Source organism: Carcharhinus amblyrhynchos, chromosome 16 (assembly GCF_965287045.1).
Source record: "Carcharhinus amblyrhynchos chromosome 16, sCarAmb.v2.hapA, whole genome shotgun sequence".
NCBI classification, from domain to species: Eukaryota; Metazoa; Chordata; class Chondrichthyes; order Carcharhiniformes; family Carcharhinidae; genus Carcharhinus; species Carcharhinus amblyrhynchos.
In genome coordinates, this window is record NC_137339.1 from 8,123,732 (window position 1) to 8,141,121 (window position 17,390).

The 17,390-nt window shown below is 44.1% G+C and overlaps 1 protein-coding gene across 1 annotated transcript in view; it reads right to left on the reverse strand.

Moving 5' to 3' along the window:
• Positions 1 to 3,744: 3,744 nt before the first annotated feature.
• gss (glutathione synthetase) overlaps positions 3,745 to 17,390 on the reverse strand; it is a 44,055-nt gene continuing 30,409 nt past the window's right edge. The window contains exons 10-13 of the mRNA XM_080204640.1: positions 15,806 to 16,000; positions 14,116 to 14,197; positions 12,086 to 12,275; positions 3,745 to 8,870 (exon numbers count right to left, since the gene is read on the reverse strand). Of these exons, the coding sequence (XP_080060766.1) occupies positions 8,747 to 8,870; positions 12,086 to 12,275; positions 14,116 to 14,197; positions 15,806 to 16,000 (591 nt within the window). The 3' untranslated portion in view covers positions 3,745 to 8,746. The remainder of the gene's footprint in view (positions 8,871 to 12,085; positions 12,276 to 14,115; positions 14,198 to 15,805; positions 16,001 to 17,390) is intronic.

The window sequence follows — 17,390 nt, forward strand, 5'->3', positions numbered from 1 at the left end:
CTTTGTGTGTTTTTATACATGTATTATAAATCTGTCTTTGTACTCTGCATAGTCTTTCTTAGCTTGTATCTATCTAATCACAGAATCATTGAAACATAGAATCATAGAATCCCTACAGTACAGAAGGAGGTCATTTGGCCCATCAAGTCTGTGCCATCTCAGCATCTTGCCCAGGCCCATACATCCCTCCCCTCACCCCCATAACCCTCCCAACCTGGGACATTAAAGGGCAAGTTAGCATGAATGCATCTTTGGCAAGTGGGAGGAAACTGGAGCACCCAAAGGAAACCCATGCGGATATGGGGAGAATGTGCAAACTCCCCACAGACAGTGGCCCGATGTCAGGATCAAACCTGGGTCCCTGGTGCTGAGTTGCAGCAGTGCTAACCGCTGTGGAACAAATTCCTTCTCTGTTATTGTCCAACACTCTGACTTTATACACCTTATTCCTTTTGGCTGTTTCTATCTGCAGATGTCCATACTCCTGCCAATTTAGTTGAAACCATCCCCAATAAGACCACAGCAAACCTCCCCACGAGGACCTAGGCTGAGGTGTAACCCCGATCCCTTTCAAACAGGCTCCTCCTGCCCCAGAACTGGTGTGAGTGATCCCAAGAATAATCCCTTCCTCTGGCACTCTGAGGTTACACATTGATCCTTCCTATCTGTCTATTTCCACTCTCTCTAACACGTGGCACTGGGAGAGATCCAGAGATTACTATCTTCCAAATCCAACAATTTAACTTCCACCCCTAGGTCCTGAAAATCTATTGGCAGGACCATAACACCTGCCCTCTCTATGTCACTAAAATATGTTGAGAACTTGGCCCATTAACTGCTAGTGGTAATCACTAATAGTGGTATTATCGCTAGACTATTAATCCAGAAACTCAGCTGATGTTCTGGGGACCCGGGTTCGAATCCCGCCACAGCAGGTTGTGGAATTTGAATTCAATGAAAAATATCTGGAATTAAGAATCTACTGATAATGAAACCATTGTTGATTGTCGGAAAATCTCATCCGGTTCACTAATGTCCTTTAGGGAAGGAAATCTGCCATCCTTACCTGGTCTGGCCTACATGTGACTCCAGAGTCACAGCAACGTGGTTGACTCTCAACTGCCCTTGGGCAACTAGGGATGGGCAATAAATGCTGGCCAGCCAGTGACACCTACATCCCATGAATGAATAAAAAACACAGGGGATCCAAAGAAGTTTGCCAAGTCTTTTAACCCTTATTTTTTTTTAATGCATTAGATTTAGATAAAAACTTGTACGCAAAACGAGTAATTTGAACTGGATTTCACAGCAGCGTCCAAGTGGAATAGAGATGGGAATGTTTATCTCTAAACAGACAACATCGCCACCTGCTGTGCAAATCAAAACCTGTGGAACTCAACAGGTAAGGAAGGGAACACATTTAAGGTGGCAGAACATCCAACGGCGTTTTGCTGGAGCGTGTTCAAAGAGTTGACAGGAGGCCACGTGAGGCAATGTTAGAACAACTGAAGAAAAACCTGGTCAAAAGGGAGGTTTAGTGAATGTCACCAAAATTGCTGCAGTGGATAGTGAAGGTTATCTAACGCGATATTGATCAACTGAGCCAGTGGCTGGAGGAAGAGAAGATGGAGTTTAATTCAGATAAATGCAAGGTGTTGCATTTGGTAAGAGAAACCAGAGCAAGACCTCCATAGTTAATGGTAGGAGCGTTGGGGAGTGTTGTCGAAGAGCGAGACCGATGGATGCAGATAAGTAGTTCCTTGAAAGTGGCATCACAGGCAGACAGGGTGGTGAAGAAAGCCTTTGGCACACTTGCCTTCATCGGTCAGAGCAGGGAACAGGAGATGTTATGTTACAACTGTACAAGACATTGGTGCAATCGTATTTGGAGTATTGTCTACAATTCTGGTCATCCTGCTAGAGGAAGGATGTTATTAAACTGGAAAGGATGCAAAAGAGATTTACAAAGATGGTATCTTTTCTTCCCAGAGTGTAGGAGGATGAGGAGTGACCTTATACAGGTTTATAAAATCATGGTGGGGGGCATAGATAACGTGAATAGCCAAGATCCTTTCCCCAGGATAGGGGAGTCCAAAATTAGAGAACATAGGTTTACGGTGAGAGGGGAGAGATTTAAAAGGCACCTGAGGAGCAAATTTTTCCACACAAAGGGTGGTGCGAATATGGAATGAGTGGCCAGAGGTGGTGGTAGATTACAATATTTAGAAGATATTTGGATAGGTACATGGATAGGAAATGTTTAGAGGGATATGGGCCAAACATAGAGAAATGGGACTAGTTCAGTTCAGGGAACCTGGTGGGTATGGATGAGTTGGGCCAAAGGGCCTGTTTCCATGCTGTATATCTCTGAGTGTCTTATCAGTCCAAGCCTGAATATTGTCCACGTCTTACCGCAGATGGTTATGGATAGCTTCAGTACGAGACCCAAATATTGCAATCATCACTGAACATCCCGATTTCTGACCTTATGATGGGGACGCAGCTGAAGATAGTATCCTAGGCTAAATTATCTTGAAGAACTCTTGCAGTGATGACTTGGGACTGAGATGATTGAGCTCGAACAACCACAACCATCTCTTTTTGTGTTAGGTATGACTCTAACAACTACTGGATAGTTTTTCTCTTGATTCCCATTGACTCCAAGTTTTGCTACGTCTCCTTGATGCCACTCAAACGTAGCCTCGATGTCAGAGGCAGTCACTTTCACCTCACCTCTTGAGTTCAGCTCTTTTGTCCATGTTTGGACAAGGGCTGTAATGTATTGAGATCAGGAGTTGAGGGATCCTGTCAGAAGCCAAACTGAGCATCAGTGAGCAGGTTATTGCTGAGTTATAAGCACTGTCAACACCTTCCATCACTTTGGTGATGACTAGGAGCAGACTGATATGACGGTGACTGTCGTACTGAACATAGCTGGGCAATTTTCCACATTGCCAGGCAGATGTCAGTGTTGTAGCTGGACTGGAACAGCTCAGCCAGGAGAATGGCGAGCTCTGGAGCTCAAATGTTTGGTACTATTGCCAGGATATTGTAAGGGACCTGTGGAGTGAATCAAAATCAGCTAAAGACGGCCATTTATAATGCTGGGGCCCTGAGGAGAGGACAGAGATGAATCATCCACTCAGCCTCCCCATCTCTGAAACCCCCACTGTTGACATCCTGGTGTTACCATTGACCACAAACTGAACTAGCCTTGTAAATATTAACACGTCAATATTGCAGCTACCAGAGCAGGTCAAAGGCTAGGAATCCTGTGGTGAGTATCCTCACCTGATTTCTCTGGCACTGGTGAACCAGATGGGTTTTTATGACAATTGTTTCATGGTCATTATCGCTGAGACTAGCTTTTTAATCCCAGATTTTATTAACAAGAGTTTAAACTCCAACAGCTGGCATGGTGGAATTTGAACCCAAGTCCCCAGAGAACTATACTGGACCTTTGCACTAATCGCCTAATGACGTTATCATAAATGTCAAGGCTATTCTCTCCACCGCCCGGCCAATAAAACATGCTTGGCTTAGCCTTAAATGGAAAAACAGGAACTGTCCAACGTTTTACCCAGATAGAAAGCTAACAGGATAGTTTAGCTAAGGTTCATTGCACTAGACTTTCCTGAAACTTCGTGACATTGCTTGACTAGGAATGAGAAAAGGGAACTAAACACTCACTGGTTTCCCTCAGCACTCACACCTATGACTTTACAAAGGACAAAACTAACAAAAGATTGTAAATCAATGTATTTATTAATAAGTCTAGAACAATTTTTCATATATAAAATAGCCAACATTTTCCATTGAGAATCTGAAACAGCGAAGACCACACCATCTACTCTGCCTCCATCCATGCAGAGGGTTTCAGTGTGACTTCTGTTAGGATTTACGCAGGCAGCGTCTAGTTACTTCATACCGCAGAAAGCCAGTTTGATCAAAATTGCAATTTGTGCGCATCTCAGGCAGCAAATTTCCAGCAGATTTTGTCCCCACACGAGTTTTTGTTTGAGAATGGGGGTGAAGGGGCTTGTCAGGAATATAGACGAGAACGAAACAGAGCAGCGTAATTTTAAATTTCTCGCTTACTGGCAGAGAGGCCAGTGATGCAGCAGTGAAATATTGGCGGAATTGTCACAGAAACATAGTAATGTCCACAATCAATTTCCCATCCCAGAAGGGCAGTACGTCACAGGCAGAGTCCAGCAGAGTGCAAAAAGAACGTGCATTCATGTAGCATTTTTCACATCAGGATGTGCCTATGGGTTTCACATCAAATTAAAGTACTTTTTGAAGTGCATTGAAGATACATTGCACTATATATAAATAAAAATAATCAACTTTAACAGAGGGTGGAATGGTAGAATTGTACAGAGACACATTTTAAACACCTTTCTATTTGCAACCACACATCAACTTTGGCTGAGAGGCAACTGAGTTCAGCAATAGCCAGGATGACTCTATGGGGAGTACACAATGATATCGACAATTCATCTGAACCCACGCTCATTCTTCTCAAATGTTACAGAAGTGCTTCACGTTTAGTCTGAAGTGCACTGCGTGTTATTACCGGGGGAAAACACGGCTGATATTTTGCACACAGCAAGATGATAGAAGGAAAACTAGTGAATACGGTAGTGGGCAAGGGGCCAAGGGCTGAACGGTCTACTTCTGCTCCTATTCTGCACGCACTCAGCACGACTGACTCCGAACATGAAACTAACGCCAAGCACCAACTAAAATAAAAGCAGAAAAAAAAATGCTGCGGATGCTGGAACCTGAAATTAAAACAGAAAATGTTGGAAAAAAAAAACTCAGCAGCTCAGGCAGCATCCGTGGAGAGAGAAACAGAACCAACGTTGAGTCCGTTTAACTGTTCATCTCGAAGCAGGGGTTATTGAGAGCTGGCACCAATTCAGCCAGCTGTGCCCTTCAGATTAATGAGTGGCTCTATCACCACTCTCACGCAGACTGCAGCTAACTTGACGACGACTGCTTCGTGTAAGAACTACTTCATAACGCCATACTCAGGGTATATATTTTTTGATAAGGTAAATAGGTAACTAAGGAGAAAAGACTGACGTGTGACCGGACAGAGATCGAATATAATGAAGGGGTTTGGTAAGTTGGATGCGGGGAAAACGTTTCCACTGCTGGAGAAGAACCAAAACTGGAAGTCATAAATCTAAGAGTTGCTAATGAATCCAAAGAGGAATTATTGGAAACCACTTTACGAAGAATAGCGAGACGTGGAACTCACTCCTGCATGGAGTAGCTGATGAAAATAGAGGCATTTATGAGGAAGATAAACACTAGGGAGAAGGGAGCTGGGTGAAGGGTGAGATGAAGAGGGATGGGAGAAGGCTCGTCTGAAGAGTCAACAAGCCAGCTGATTAGATCATAGAATCTTGGAAACCCTACAGTGCAGAAGGTGGCCATTTGGCCCATCAAGTCTGCACTGGCAACAATCCCACCCCAGGCCCCATCTCCACAACCCCACAGATCTACCCTGCTAATCTTTAACATCCCAGGACACTATCTAGCATGGCCAATCAACCCAACCCAAATCAAATGGCCCATTTCTGTGCTTTGTGCGTGGGTAAATTTTACAAAGGACTTTGGGCGATAACAGCAAATCCAGATGTGCAGATCACAGCTTAGAAAAAGGTTTGAAGCATTTACGACCCACACACCAATGATAAAATTCCCCCTCTAAACACCAGGTTTGTTCAAAGCTCAGGCAGTGTGTAACTGAGTGATACAAACAAGATCACAGGTTCAAATGGGGCTGTTGTGTGCCAGATTAACTCATCTCACCTCAACTAGCACGGGGAGTGACCACTGAGCTGTATCACAGGGAGGTGGAAGGAAATTTTTTTTATTCTCTACAGTGCAGAAGGTGGCCATTCAGCCCATCAAGTCAGCACCAACCACAATCCCCGCAACCTCATGCATTTATCCCAGCTAGTACCACTGACACTAAGGGGCAATTTAGCATTGCCAATGCACCTACCCTGCACATCTTTGAACCGAGGGGGGAATCTGGAGCACCCGGAAGAAAACCACACAGGCACAGGGAAAATGTGCAAACTCCACACAGACAGTGACCTAAGCTGGGAATCGAACCTGGGTCCTTGGCTCTGTGAGACAGCAGTGCTAACCACTATGCCACCGTGCCACATGGATAGATCATACATTCCATCATGTTGAAAATCAGAGCCCCGCAGGCTGCCAACAATATCATTTTTAGTTTTTCATCTCCTTTAATGGTGTTCACATGGGAGAAGTAATGCATAGAAATCACAGAATCCCTACAGTGCAGGAGGCCATTCAGCCCATTGGGTCTGCACTGACCACAATCCCACCCAGGCCCTATCCTCATAACCCCATCTATTTACCCTAGATATATGCCCCCTCTGATACATGGAGTAATTTAGCACGGTCATTCAACCTAACCTGCACATCTCTAGATTGTGGGAGGAAACTGGAGCACCCGGAGGAAACCCACGCGACCACGGGAGAATTTCCAAACTCCACAGTCACCTGAGGCTAGAAACAAACCCAGGTCCTTGGCGCTGTGAGGTAGCTGTGCCACCCAACATACAGAATATGTGTTTTGTATGTTGAGCCCAGACCATCGAGTTTTGCACAAATGACCTCTGCTCGGAAGTGCAGGAATATACCAAGGGAGATTAGGCTTTGCTTTAAAGCAAGCTCCTTCATGATGCAGCAGAAAGGTCATACATCCACTGGTGCCCGTAGAACCAAACTCCAGCCTGCCAGTGAGTTCAGGAGAAGGAGCAATTATTTAAAATGTATTTCTATAAACAGCAGGTATAGAGAGACTTGGGCGTTTGAACAGTTGAAGATGGAAGGGCAAGTTAACCAGGCTGCCTCAGGAAAGATGTTAAGGCCTTGGAGAGGATGCAGAAGAGGCGATTTACTGGAACGCTCTCAGAAGTGAGGGACTCGGGACTTGTGGAGAAGCTGGAAATAATTCTCCATTGAGCAGAGAAGAACAAAAAGGTTAAACAGAGGTTCTGAGGATTAAGAGAGGTTGAAAGGCGGCAAATAAGGAGAAACCCTCTCAATTGGCAGGGGTGCCAGTAACCAGGAGAGGCAGAATTCAAGTAATTGGTTAAAGGAGAGCGAGCTGGTATGATCTGGAATGTATTTCCTAGACAGGTGGTGGAAGCAGGTTCAATCGTCAGTCTCAGAAGAGAACTGGATAAATGCAAGAGACCGAATAGTGTTTACATGAGCCTTGTGCCTGTTCTGCACACATGCTTGATGATGCTATGAATCGGCTATACGGAAAACACTTAATTTGCACCCCAAGATTACTTTTAAGAACAGTTATAATCTGCGGTCACTTCTGCGTTGCGATGTTGATGTTAATGAAGTGGAATCCAGAGGGGAGGAAGGGCAGTCAGCAGTATAAAGCACATACAAACAGTGAAACTGAACCCCTCCCAAGCTACTGATGGGACGCCTGAGGAATTTACAACATCTTTACGGAATTAACAAGCTGGTGGCTGCTCAGAATGTTAAGTGAGGGAAATGAAACTGCCTTGCATCATGTGGCTGACCAGATAAACGGCTAGAAATCACGCGAGTTAGACTCCAGTCTCTGTCTTGTTTAGCTAATCCTCTGCTCTGCTCCTCCTGTGTGTTTTTAAGCCTTTATGTATCACATAGAATAGCGGATGAATACAAAAGAGGCTTCAGCTTTCACAGCAGGCTGGGGCACATTTGGTTGGATGTACAATTTCAAATTGCCTCCAAATTTAAAAGACCACATTTACAAAAGTTTATGCTTAACTTGAACAGTTTGCCGTGTGACTCGAGTCACTTAGTTTAAATTACTAATTCAATTGTCTTGAATACAAAAAAAAACAGAACGCCACCAATAATCGTTTTACACCAAGTTACCCAGGCTGATGAACCGCAAGAATGAGGGATTAAGCTGAAAAATAAATTTATTCTGCTGGTAGACACATAACAGATAGCAGAGCTGTGACAGCCAGACTTCGCTGTGACCCCAACGTATCGACCCCCTGTATGATAGAATCATACAGCCAGCAGTATGTTTGATCCAGTCAAGACAAACACAGGCTGGGAGGCAACCAGCTACTTCTCCCACAGAAACATCAGAAGGAAGGAGAGGCTGATGAATGACTTGCTGTCAGCTTTCACTCCTGCCCCACTTTCCTCCGAGGAAAGGAAATCCTCACACAGCTGATGGGAAGGTCCAACGACACAGACAGGCACGGGACGGAGACGTACATCTGAATTAACACTATCTCAAAAAATTATTCTTTTCTATTCTGATGCCAAAAATCCAGTGAAACAAACTGCTGGAACTTTTATTCTCCAGCTTTGGGCTGTCTTCGTAGAATCCTCACAGTGCAGAAGGAGGCCATTCAGCCCATCAAGTCAGCACCAACCACAAATCGCACACAGGCCCTCTCCCTTGATTCTGCTGGTCCTTTTTGTCCAAAATTGGAAAGCGATGAACCCTTCACTACATTTTTGGTGATGAATATCTCACACTGTGCACATTCCCCACACACCGCCCGCCTGCCCCCCGACCCCGACCCCAACCTGATTGAGCTCAAGCAAGGGGGAACGTGGGGGTGGGGAAAGTTGCAAAAGAGGAGGTTTCTGCTGAACCCCTGCAATTTTAATGCTGCACACTGTACACACGCTGGGACGTACACTTTAGGAGATCTGTGGTTCAGATAAGATAGGGTGTATCCAGCACTGCCACTCCAGCAGACACTCCTCCATCTGCAAACTCCGTGCTCTTTGTGCGAAGCAGGTGACCAGCGCTTTCATTCATGACCAATTTCCCACACTTCCTACAAGATAGAAGCACAAAGACTGAGTTAACCAAAAAACAAAAGGGCACAAATCACACACAAGCTCACAAAACACACAAAATACAGTCTCGCTACCAGACATTCTATTTCTCATCTCCCCAACATCCCCTCTTGTGATAATATTGACTCCTCTGTGTGAGAGTACCAGGTAAACTCTTCTCTCCAATGCACACAACTGCTTCCCAAAATTGGCTAAGAGATGGGGCACTGTATGGCCCCAAGGATTTTGAGAGTACCACACTGCAACCCAATAAACCACTCTCGCTACACCGTGCTTTTCAGAGAATCTTCAACAAAGCAGATTAGCATTTCTGTTCTGCTTACTGATTGGGAGTTTAATATTAAGCTGCCTGCTGAATACTTGGAAGGTCTGTGATTGATTCCATCTCTTTTCACTTGCACCCCAGACAGGCAAAAATAAGTTTTCATTGAAAGAGAAGCATGAGGCGACACAGTGGTTAGCACTGCCGCCTCAGAGCACGAGCGACCCGGGTTCAAGTCCCGGCTTAAGTCACTGTCTGTGTGGAGTTTGCATGTTCTCTCCGAGTCTGCGTGGGTTTTCTCTGGGTGCTCCAGTTTCCTCCCACATTCTGAAAGATATACCGGTTAAGTACATTGACCCAAATAGGCACCGAACTGTGGCGACTAGGGGAATTTCAAAGTAACTTCATTGCAGTGTTAATGTCAGCTTTACTTGTGACTAATAAATAAACTTCACATTATACTATTGCTGTGATTCCTCACCCCGACTTGTCACAAGAAACACAGCAGAAGCCTCAAGAATCTCATTTACAGATAGTAATGCCTACATTTTAACATCTAAAATGGACAGAAACATACATTAGCCCAAAAGCAAAAAACGTTAATCACTGACAAAAACACCACTTTCAAAGCAGTTAACAGTGTTTTATTCGCTCCCTTTATTTTGCACTGAAATCCTTGTGTTTACTGTCTATTCCACACTAACAGCGTAAATAGAACTTTGTTACACAAAAAGGAATTGAACCCTGACTGAAAACCCTTCTAATCTCTCAAGTGCGTGGAGTTACAGTTAATGCTAAATTTGGGATAATGGTAACAAATGCAGCCGAAAAGGATAGAGGAATGTTGTAGTGCTACCCTGTTGTACTCAGGGTTATTTCAACTGCCACAGAACACAGGCATCAGCTGGAATCATACAGAACCGGGTCTTCTGTCAAACATGACATTTTAGGAATCCCAAATGTGAACAGAAGGATCTTCCACCAAGTTCTCACTGAATTGAGAGTGTGTAAACTTGGGCTGATTGCAAACAGTTGGATTTATTTAGAGATGTCCCCAGCAGGTACAGAGCCTGCTCATAAGCGCAGTCCTTTAAGCTGGTAGGAGTATGAATACATTTGCACTTTTGGCATCCCCTGTTTCAGAATAATATGGAGATAGTATGAAGAAAGTAGCTTTATTGAATCTCTTCTAATTACTTTGTTAGCATGGTTATATGGCCTACTTCACTGTATTAACACAAAACACCAGTAACCAGGCCAACATCTCCCCAAAGACATGGAAAAATACATTTTACACTCTCCATTAGCTCCTTATTCTTGCTTTAACCCTTCTGTTTACACGGGCATCATTGGCTAGGCCAGCACTTGTTGCCCATCCTCATTTGTCCATAAGGTGGTAGTGGTGTGAAGATGGGAATCGAAAAGGCATCTGGGCCTCCTCAGGCTGGCATGGACAAGATGGGCCGAATGACCTTCCTCTGTACTGTAACTTTTCTAGGAACTTTGAACCGCTGTAGTCCATCTTGTGTAGGAGCTCCCACTATGCTGTCAGGAAGGGTGTTCCAGGATTTTGACCCAATGACAATGAAGAAACAGTGGTATAATTAAAGGTCAGGATGGTGTGTAGCTTGGATTGAGACTTGCAGGTGGTAACTGTTTCCCATGCATTTGTTGCCCTTGTCCTCTTACGTGGTAAGTGTCATGGGCTTCAGACACCCTGTCTAAGGAGATGTCATGCCGTCAAGACGTGCCATCAATGTGCTCCGATGGTGGGGGGAGAAACAACCAATTTAAACAAGTTCCCATGCTCAGCTGAAAGCGATTTTGATGCAGAGGATGAACTGTTGGTTCCCTGCTCCAGACAATGAAAAAACAACTACTTTCTTTGTGGCTCCTGAACAATGTGCCCACCTTTTCCCACCTTTCCCATCAGAATGTCTACCACCTTTCCCATCAGAATCTTCCTCTTGTGCTAGCCACAGATCCTCTACTAAGTCACTCTCAATTACGAACATATACAAGATAGCAACATGCAGACATGCTTGCACAGAGCCTCACAAAAAGGGAGTGATGCACTTACTATTATTTTGTTAATATAACAAACAGGAAGTTTCCACCTGGGCACCGGCAATTGATGCCAATATCCTTGGGTTTAAAGTAACAGTCAAAGTTTCCATTGCTGCCATGCACATTTGTAGATGTTGGTGGGGAACAGGGAATAACACCGACTCCTTCATTTCTCAGGGAAATGCTGCTCATTCGAAACGAGGAAATTTTAGGGAAATGGAAATTCCTCCAGATTTTGTGCCTTTTAGAAACATTTTCCTCACAATTTTGTTGGGAATATGGAAATAGAGAATCCACTTTACGATGTCACTGACGTACAGTGACAAGAAATTCTATATCTTGAGACAGATGGGATCCCATCTGGCTAAACATGGTTGAAGAGTGTGTCCACCCACAGGAGACTGCCACTTGGATAGGTCTGGACCATCTGCTCATCCCTGTGAAACCTAGGCCACCATTGGAGTAAAAGACAGAGACTTTCCCATCATTCAAATGTTTTAAAGCATTTAACAAACAGATAATTAGTTTGTGTACAGTTATGTTGGCAAACTGACCATATTTCACCCAGCTAGGTCCCACAACAGCAGTGTGATAAATGACCCGTGGTAATTTTGGTTGCTACACTGAGAGATCTCCCTGCTGGTCTTCAAATTGCTGACCCACTGGAATCGACCTGAGTGGCTGCTGCCTTCAGCAATACAGCACTCAGTGCTTTACCACAGAGCAGACCTGGGTCTCCAGTCTTGGGAAAAGAGCTGGGACTCAGATGGCAGTGCGAGCAATTAAGTCAGCACCTTCAACAGAAAATAGAAGTGAGGGTGATGCTTGGGGGGAAAAACGTGAAAGATGAAAACCGTTTCTCACCTGATGTAGACTCCGAACACTCCCAACTCAACTACACATTCTGACAGTTTCAGAGCTGATCCTGGGTGCAGCAAGTAATTCTTTACTGTCTGTGGTTTGATCCTGTCCATCAGGATATAGGCTGATCGTTTTGGTCCATCCTTAATATTTCCAAGGAGCTGCTTGAGCTCTTCTCCAAAAATATTGTTTCCTGACGAAAAGACAAATAGAAAAAAATAAACACGCAAGACACGTTGCAGGAAAAAGACACACAGAATCTGTCATCGAATTATTTAATTGTTGGAAAAAGGACAACGTGCATTTAGCTGCTTTTTGACACCTAGTAAACCCCAGGATGTTTCACCCTTTAGGTGATGAATGTGGAAGAATTTCGGGTGGAGGCATGACTGAAGTGATGGAGAGGTAAGACCGAATATAGTCTCTGATCATTGTTGAGCTTGCTGCGACCTTTCCTTGTCCTAATGCAGCCAGTACATCTCCTGCATTAGCAGCTGGACAATACATCATCAGATATAGTCCAAAAATTCATTCTTGGTCCCTGCACTTCCCAGTTTTAAAAGCTGCCAAAACCGGATTTCACTTTTCACTATGGATAACACCACGACCGGCAGTATGTTTAGCTTGCTGCTAATTCGATAGCAAGTCCTGGAGTAACAGGAATTCCCAATCAACACAACATGGACAAGAATAAAGCCACCTTCATTCATCTCCTGCCAAAAATCAGACTCCCAGGCCAATAATCTGCAAACTCTGGGTGAAGCGAGTTTCAAATTTCATATGCTAGCATTAAATTTCACCCTTTCACTATTCACTAAGTACTTCCTAACCCCTACACATCAATTTAAAATTCCTTGTTCCGATGTACCAATCTCTCCAGGGTCCCGACCCTCTTCACTCTGCAGCCTTGACCAGTCCTGTGTTCCTGGACAGATTCTTTCCCCTTCAGATCCTAATGCCCCTTGTGCCTCTGTTATCTCCATCTTAACCTAGTCTCAGAACACTGAGTTCACAGTCCCCCACCTGACCAAATATTTCCTTCTCCCGACCACTTTGCCTTCCTTTAGCTACCATCTCTGCACTGCTCCTTTCACCACTATTCACTGTCTATTATTTTCAATTCTGCAAAGTGACTTGGGATTCCTGGCACCCTGCGTGCTTGTATCATAAACACACACCAAGTCCCTTTCAGCTTTATCCTCACTGACTTGCACTGGCTCCAAGTCTGGCATTGCCTCCACATCAAATTCTCAATTTCATCCATGTTTCTTGCCCTCCTCTACCTCTGTAACCTCCTCCAACTCCCAATTCTGGCCACATCCACTTCACAAATCTACAAGTGACATCTGTACTTTCAGCTGCTGAGGTCCAAAGCTCTGGAATTCCCTCCGTAAATCTATTCGCCTCTCTTCTCATTAGGCACTCCTCCACATCCACCTCTTAGACCTACTCCAGTGTGGTTCATTTTCAAATTTTATATTATAATCACTTATGTGAAGTGCTTTGGGGTGTTTTGATCAAGATGTATTAAATGTAAGTTGTATTATGTTAATGGTGCACACTATTGCTGAGTAACCTTTAGAAAGGAGGGTGAAGAGAGCAAGGGAGCAGGAGGAAAAGATGGAAAGGTTGAGGGAGATAGTTTGAGCCTTTAAGGCATGATAGTGCACGTTCTTCACAAAGTGAAGAGGCCAAGAGACATGCAAGGTCCACCCCAGAGGATACGCTAGTTTTGGCTTCATGTTTCAAAGGCATCGCCAGCAGTGTAGCACTCCCTCAATAAGGCACTGGAGTGTTAGTTAGGAATTTGTGCTCTAGTCTTTGGAGTGGCATCTGCATCCACAATTTTCTGACTTAGTGCGTTACCAATGAGCCACAGCTGGTGTCTGGCTCTTTAACGAATTATTTCTGACACTTCCCACTGACAGGGCGATGGTGGAAAAGTCAAACCACACATTCTTTGCTTTCGGGTGACCTTTGGACCCAAATATTATAATTTGGCCTTGAATTTACAGAGTGCGCCATCATCATACCTCCTCCCTCCCTCTGTGGTTTCAGCACAAAGCTTTCAGGATCTTCCATTGCCTTCTTTATTATCTCATCACCCTCAGGACCCTGTCAACACAAAGAATGTCCAAGTTAAACTATTAATCATTTGAGGTGGAAGATCATTTGCTTGTTCGTGGGTTAATTTTCTTCAGTTGGTCATTGCCAGAAAACCCAGTTTGATTGTCACACTCAATGTATCAACCCAACCAAGATGCTTCTCAATATTTCCCCTCTCCCTTACCCTCTAACTTCTTCCTCCATTCCTTCTGCTCCTGTAGCTCTCGTTCATGTTGGAGTTGGGTTTCAGGCGCACAACCAGATTTCCAGTAGCTGCACTCATGAATGTTAGCTCCTCCTTTTCCTCCCAATAATTCTACCATTAGGATCAATTCCCTTTTTGTTTTGGGTCCAGAGATGCCCTTAAATCTTCTGAACCAAGTACCATCGATACAATAAGCCAGGACTGTGTTAGAAAGCTTAAGGGACATTACTATTGTGCCTGCTCCTGTGTTCACTACAGGAGCACACAGACAATAGGAACATGCCTACTGTTACTCGATTAGGTGCCCCAGTGCTAATTGTGGGTGATGAGTTGATGTTAGACTTTTCTTAACTTGCACTGACCAAGTGTACATTCCACTGAGTCTAGAAGATTAAGGAGTGATATAATTGAAGTGTTGACCCTCTCAGATCCTTTCATTGTTGAGAGAGAGAAAAAAAAATCTGGTTTGGGAGGGACAGAGAGGGGGTCCAGGGCAAGGGGATGAAGTCAGAAATCACTTCCAGTGAAAACTTTGACAGGGTGAGTGTCTTGCTGACAAATCCAGCACTTTCCCAACTGGCTGTGACTTGCTATGTCATTTAAGAGGGCAGTTAAGAGACAACTACATTGCTGTGGATCTGGGCTCACACGTAAGGCAGACCAGATAAGGATAGCAGATTTCTTTCCCTTGAAGTGAAGGACAATTAGATTATTTTTTAAAATCAATGGTTTCATTTCAGATTTCTATTGAATTCAAATTTTACCATCTGTCATGGTGGGATTCGAATCCAGGTCCCCAGCAAATTACCCTAGGTCACAGGGTTACTAAGCCAATGACAATATCACTGCACACACTGATTCCCCATGCTGCAATGGCTGAGGGTCAATGAAAGTTTCAAGATTGAGATGACCAGGATTTTGTTCAGGTACTTGGGGACAAAAAAATACAATGCCAGTTATCCATAACGTAATTGAGATCAGATACAGAAAGGCTTGAAGTGCTGCACTTGTTCCTATGCATGAGCCAAACTAGCCAATGCCTGAGCCAACACTAAAAAAAACTCATGCATCAATTCCTTCTCTATGTTAACACAACCTCCAGAGAACATTTTATATTTTAACACGAGATTGACAGGAATATTTCAGCGTTACAATTCAAAGTAATCTCTTATCAATACAAGGAAGTGCTGCAGTGAATTGGCAAGTGAAGTCAAGGGTCCTGATTTAATTCTACGTGGCTACATTTTATAGCAAGGCTTTTGCTGCAAAACCAAGTTTCTTTAAGCAGGCCAAACCCCAGTGTGTGGTACCATTTAATATCCATATGTCCAGTTTTGAGGAACTTCCTTCCTGCTCCCCAGGAGGGCAATCATTTGGAGAGTTTTGCAGCTGGAAATTGCAACTGTCTTTACCTCATCGATGCTGTACAGGCCGACAAAAGTGGCACGGATTCGTTCAGCGGATTTTGGGCAGCTGGTTAAGTACTTCTCCACCACTCCACTGCGAGCAAGCTCCTGTTGTATTTTTTTACTTCCTACGAGGTGAGTGGCAATATCCGGACATTTAATTGCTTTGGAACGCTCAATCAACAATCTTGCATCCCAGCACTGAAGCAAAGAAGGAATGAAAAGTTAAGTGGGGACAATGATTGTCTTTCAACATCGCGCAACATCATGAATCCTGTGTACCACTTGCTCACAAACATTGCTTCCGGTTCTCAAAATTTCTCGTCACGTTTTTCTGTTAATGTTTCAACTTCAACATTGTTGCATCACCAAAAACAAGGCAGATTCTGGCCACAAGGTGGTTCATTTGACCAATTTTCCATAAGGTCACAGTACATTCAAGGATGAGGAAGCCCATTTGGTCCATATTATTTCATACATGCAAAATAACTCTTCATTCCCCTCAGAACCTGCTTAATTGCTGCTTAAATAATTCAAGAATTTTGCTTCCTCCATTCAGTGTAGAACATTCCTTTGAGATTTGCTTACATTCTTCAGGAAGTACACCCTCCTGGTGTCAGCCCTAAAGTTACCCATTTACTAATTCAAATCTGCATCTCATTGAACAAATCCCTTTTGTTTAATTTAGGCAGTATTCCAGATGAACTATTTTCACACCACCTTCTAAATGTTTCCAGCTTTTCTTATCAATGCCAGTTTAAAAAGCTTGAACTGGCCCCAGCATCCACTGGATTTTGGGGGGGACAATTTCAGACTTCGACCACCCATTGTGTGATTTCCCCCAACAGTTCAGTTCCAATTTGGAGACCATTCTTGTGTAGGAAGAGAGAACTTGCCCGTTGTAAATGGTTGGGTCAACATTTTGGTTCTGTCACTAACTGAAATGATGCAAATTCAGGCTGTGGTCACTTGGTGGTTCCATTGTCTATAGTGTGTTCAGTGTGCAAGAATAAGATAGGCAGGGCATTTGATTACCACTTTATCTGACTGGTTTTCAAATTACCCCAATCCCAATAATGTGGGAATGCCACCATCCGCAGGTTTCCCTCCAAGCCACTTCCCATTCTGACTTGGAAATATATCAGCTATTGCTTCGCAGTCGCTGGGTCAAAATCCTGGAATTCCTTCCCTAACGGCACTGTGGGTCAACCCATAGCACGTGGACTGCAGTGATTCAAGATTCAACAGGGTCATGTGATAATGTAGTTAATTGGCAATGCTGGGTCTGTACTGTGTGCAGTTTTGGGCGCCGCACCTGCGCAAGGATATTTTGGCCCTGGAGGGAGTGCAGAGGAGGTTTACTAGGCTGATACCGGAGTTGAGGGGATTGAGCTATGAGGAGAGGCTGAATAAACTAGGCTTGTACTCGTTAGAGTTTAGAAGAATGAGGGGAGATCTCATTGAGACGTATAAGATGATGAATGGGATGGATAGGATAGAGGTGGAGAGACTCTTCCCGCTCAAAAAAGACAGTAGGACTAGGGGGCACAGCCTCAAGATAAGGGGGAGGCGGTTTAGAACGGAGTTGAGG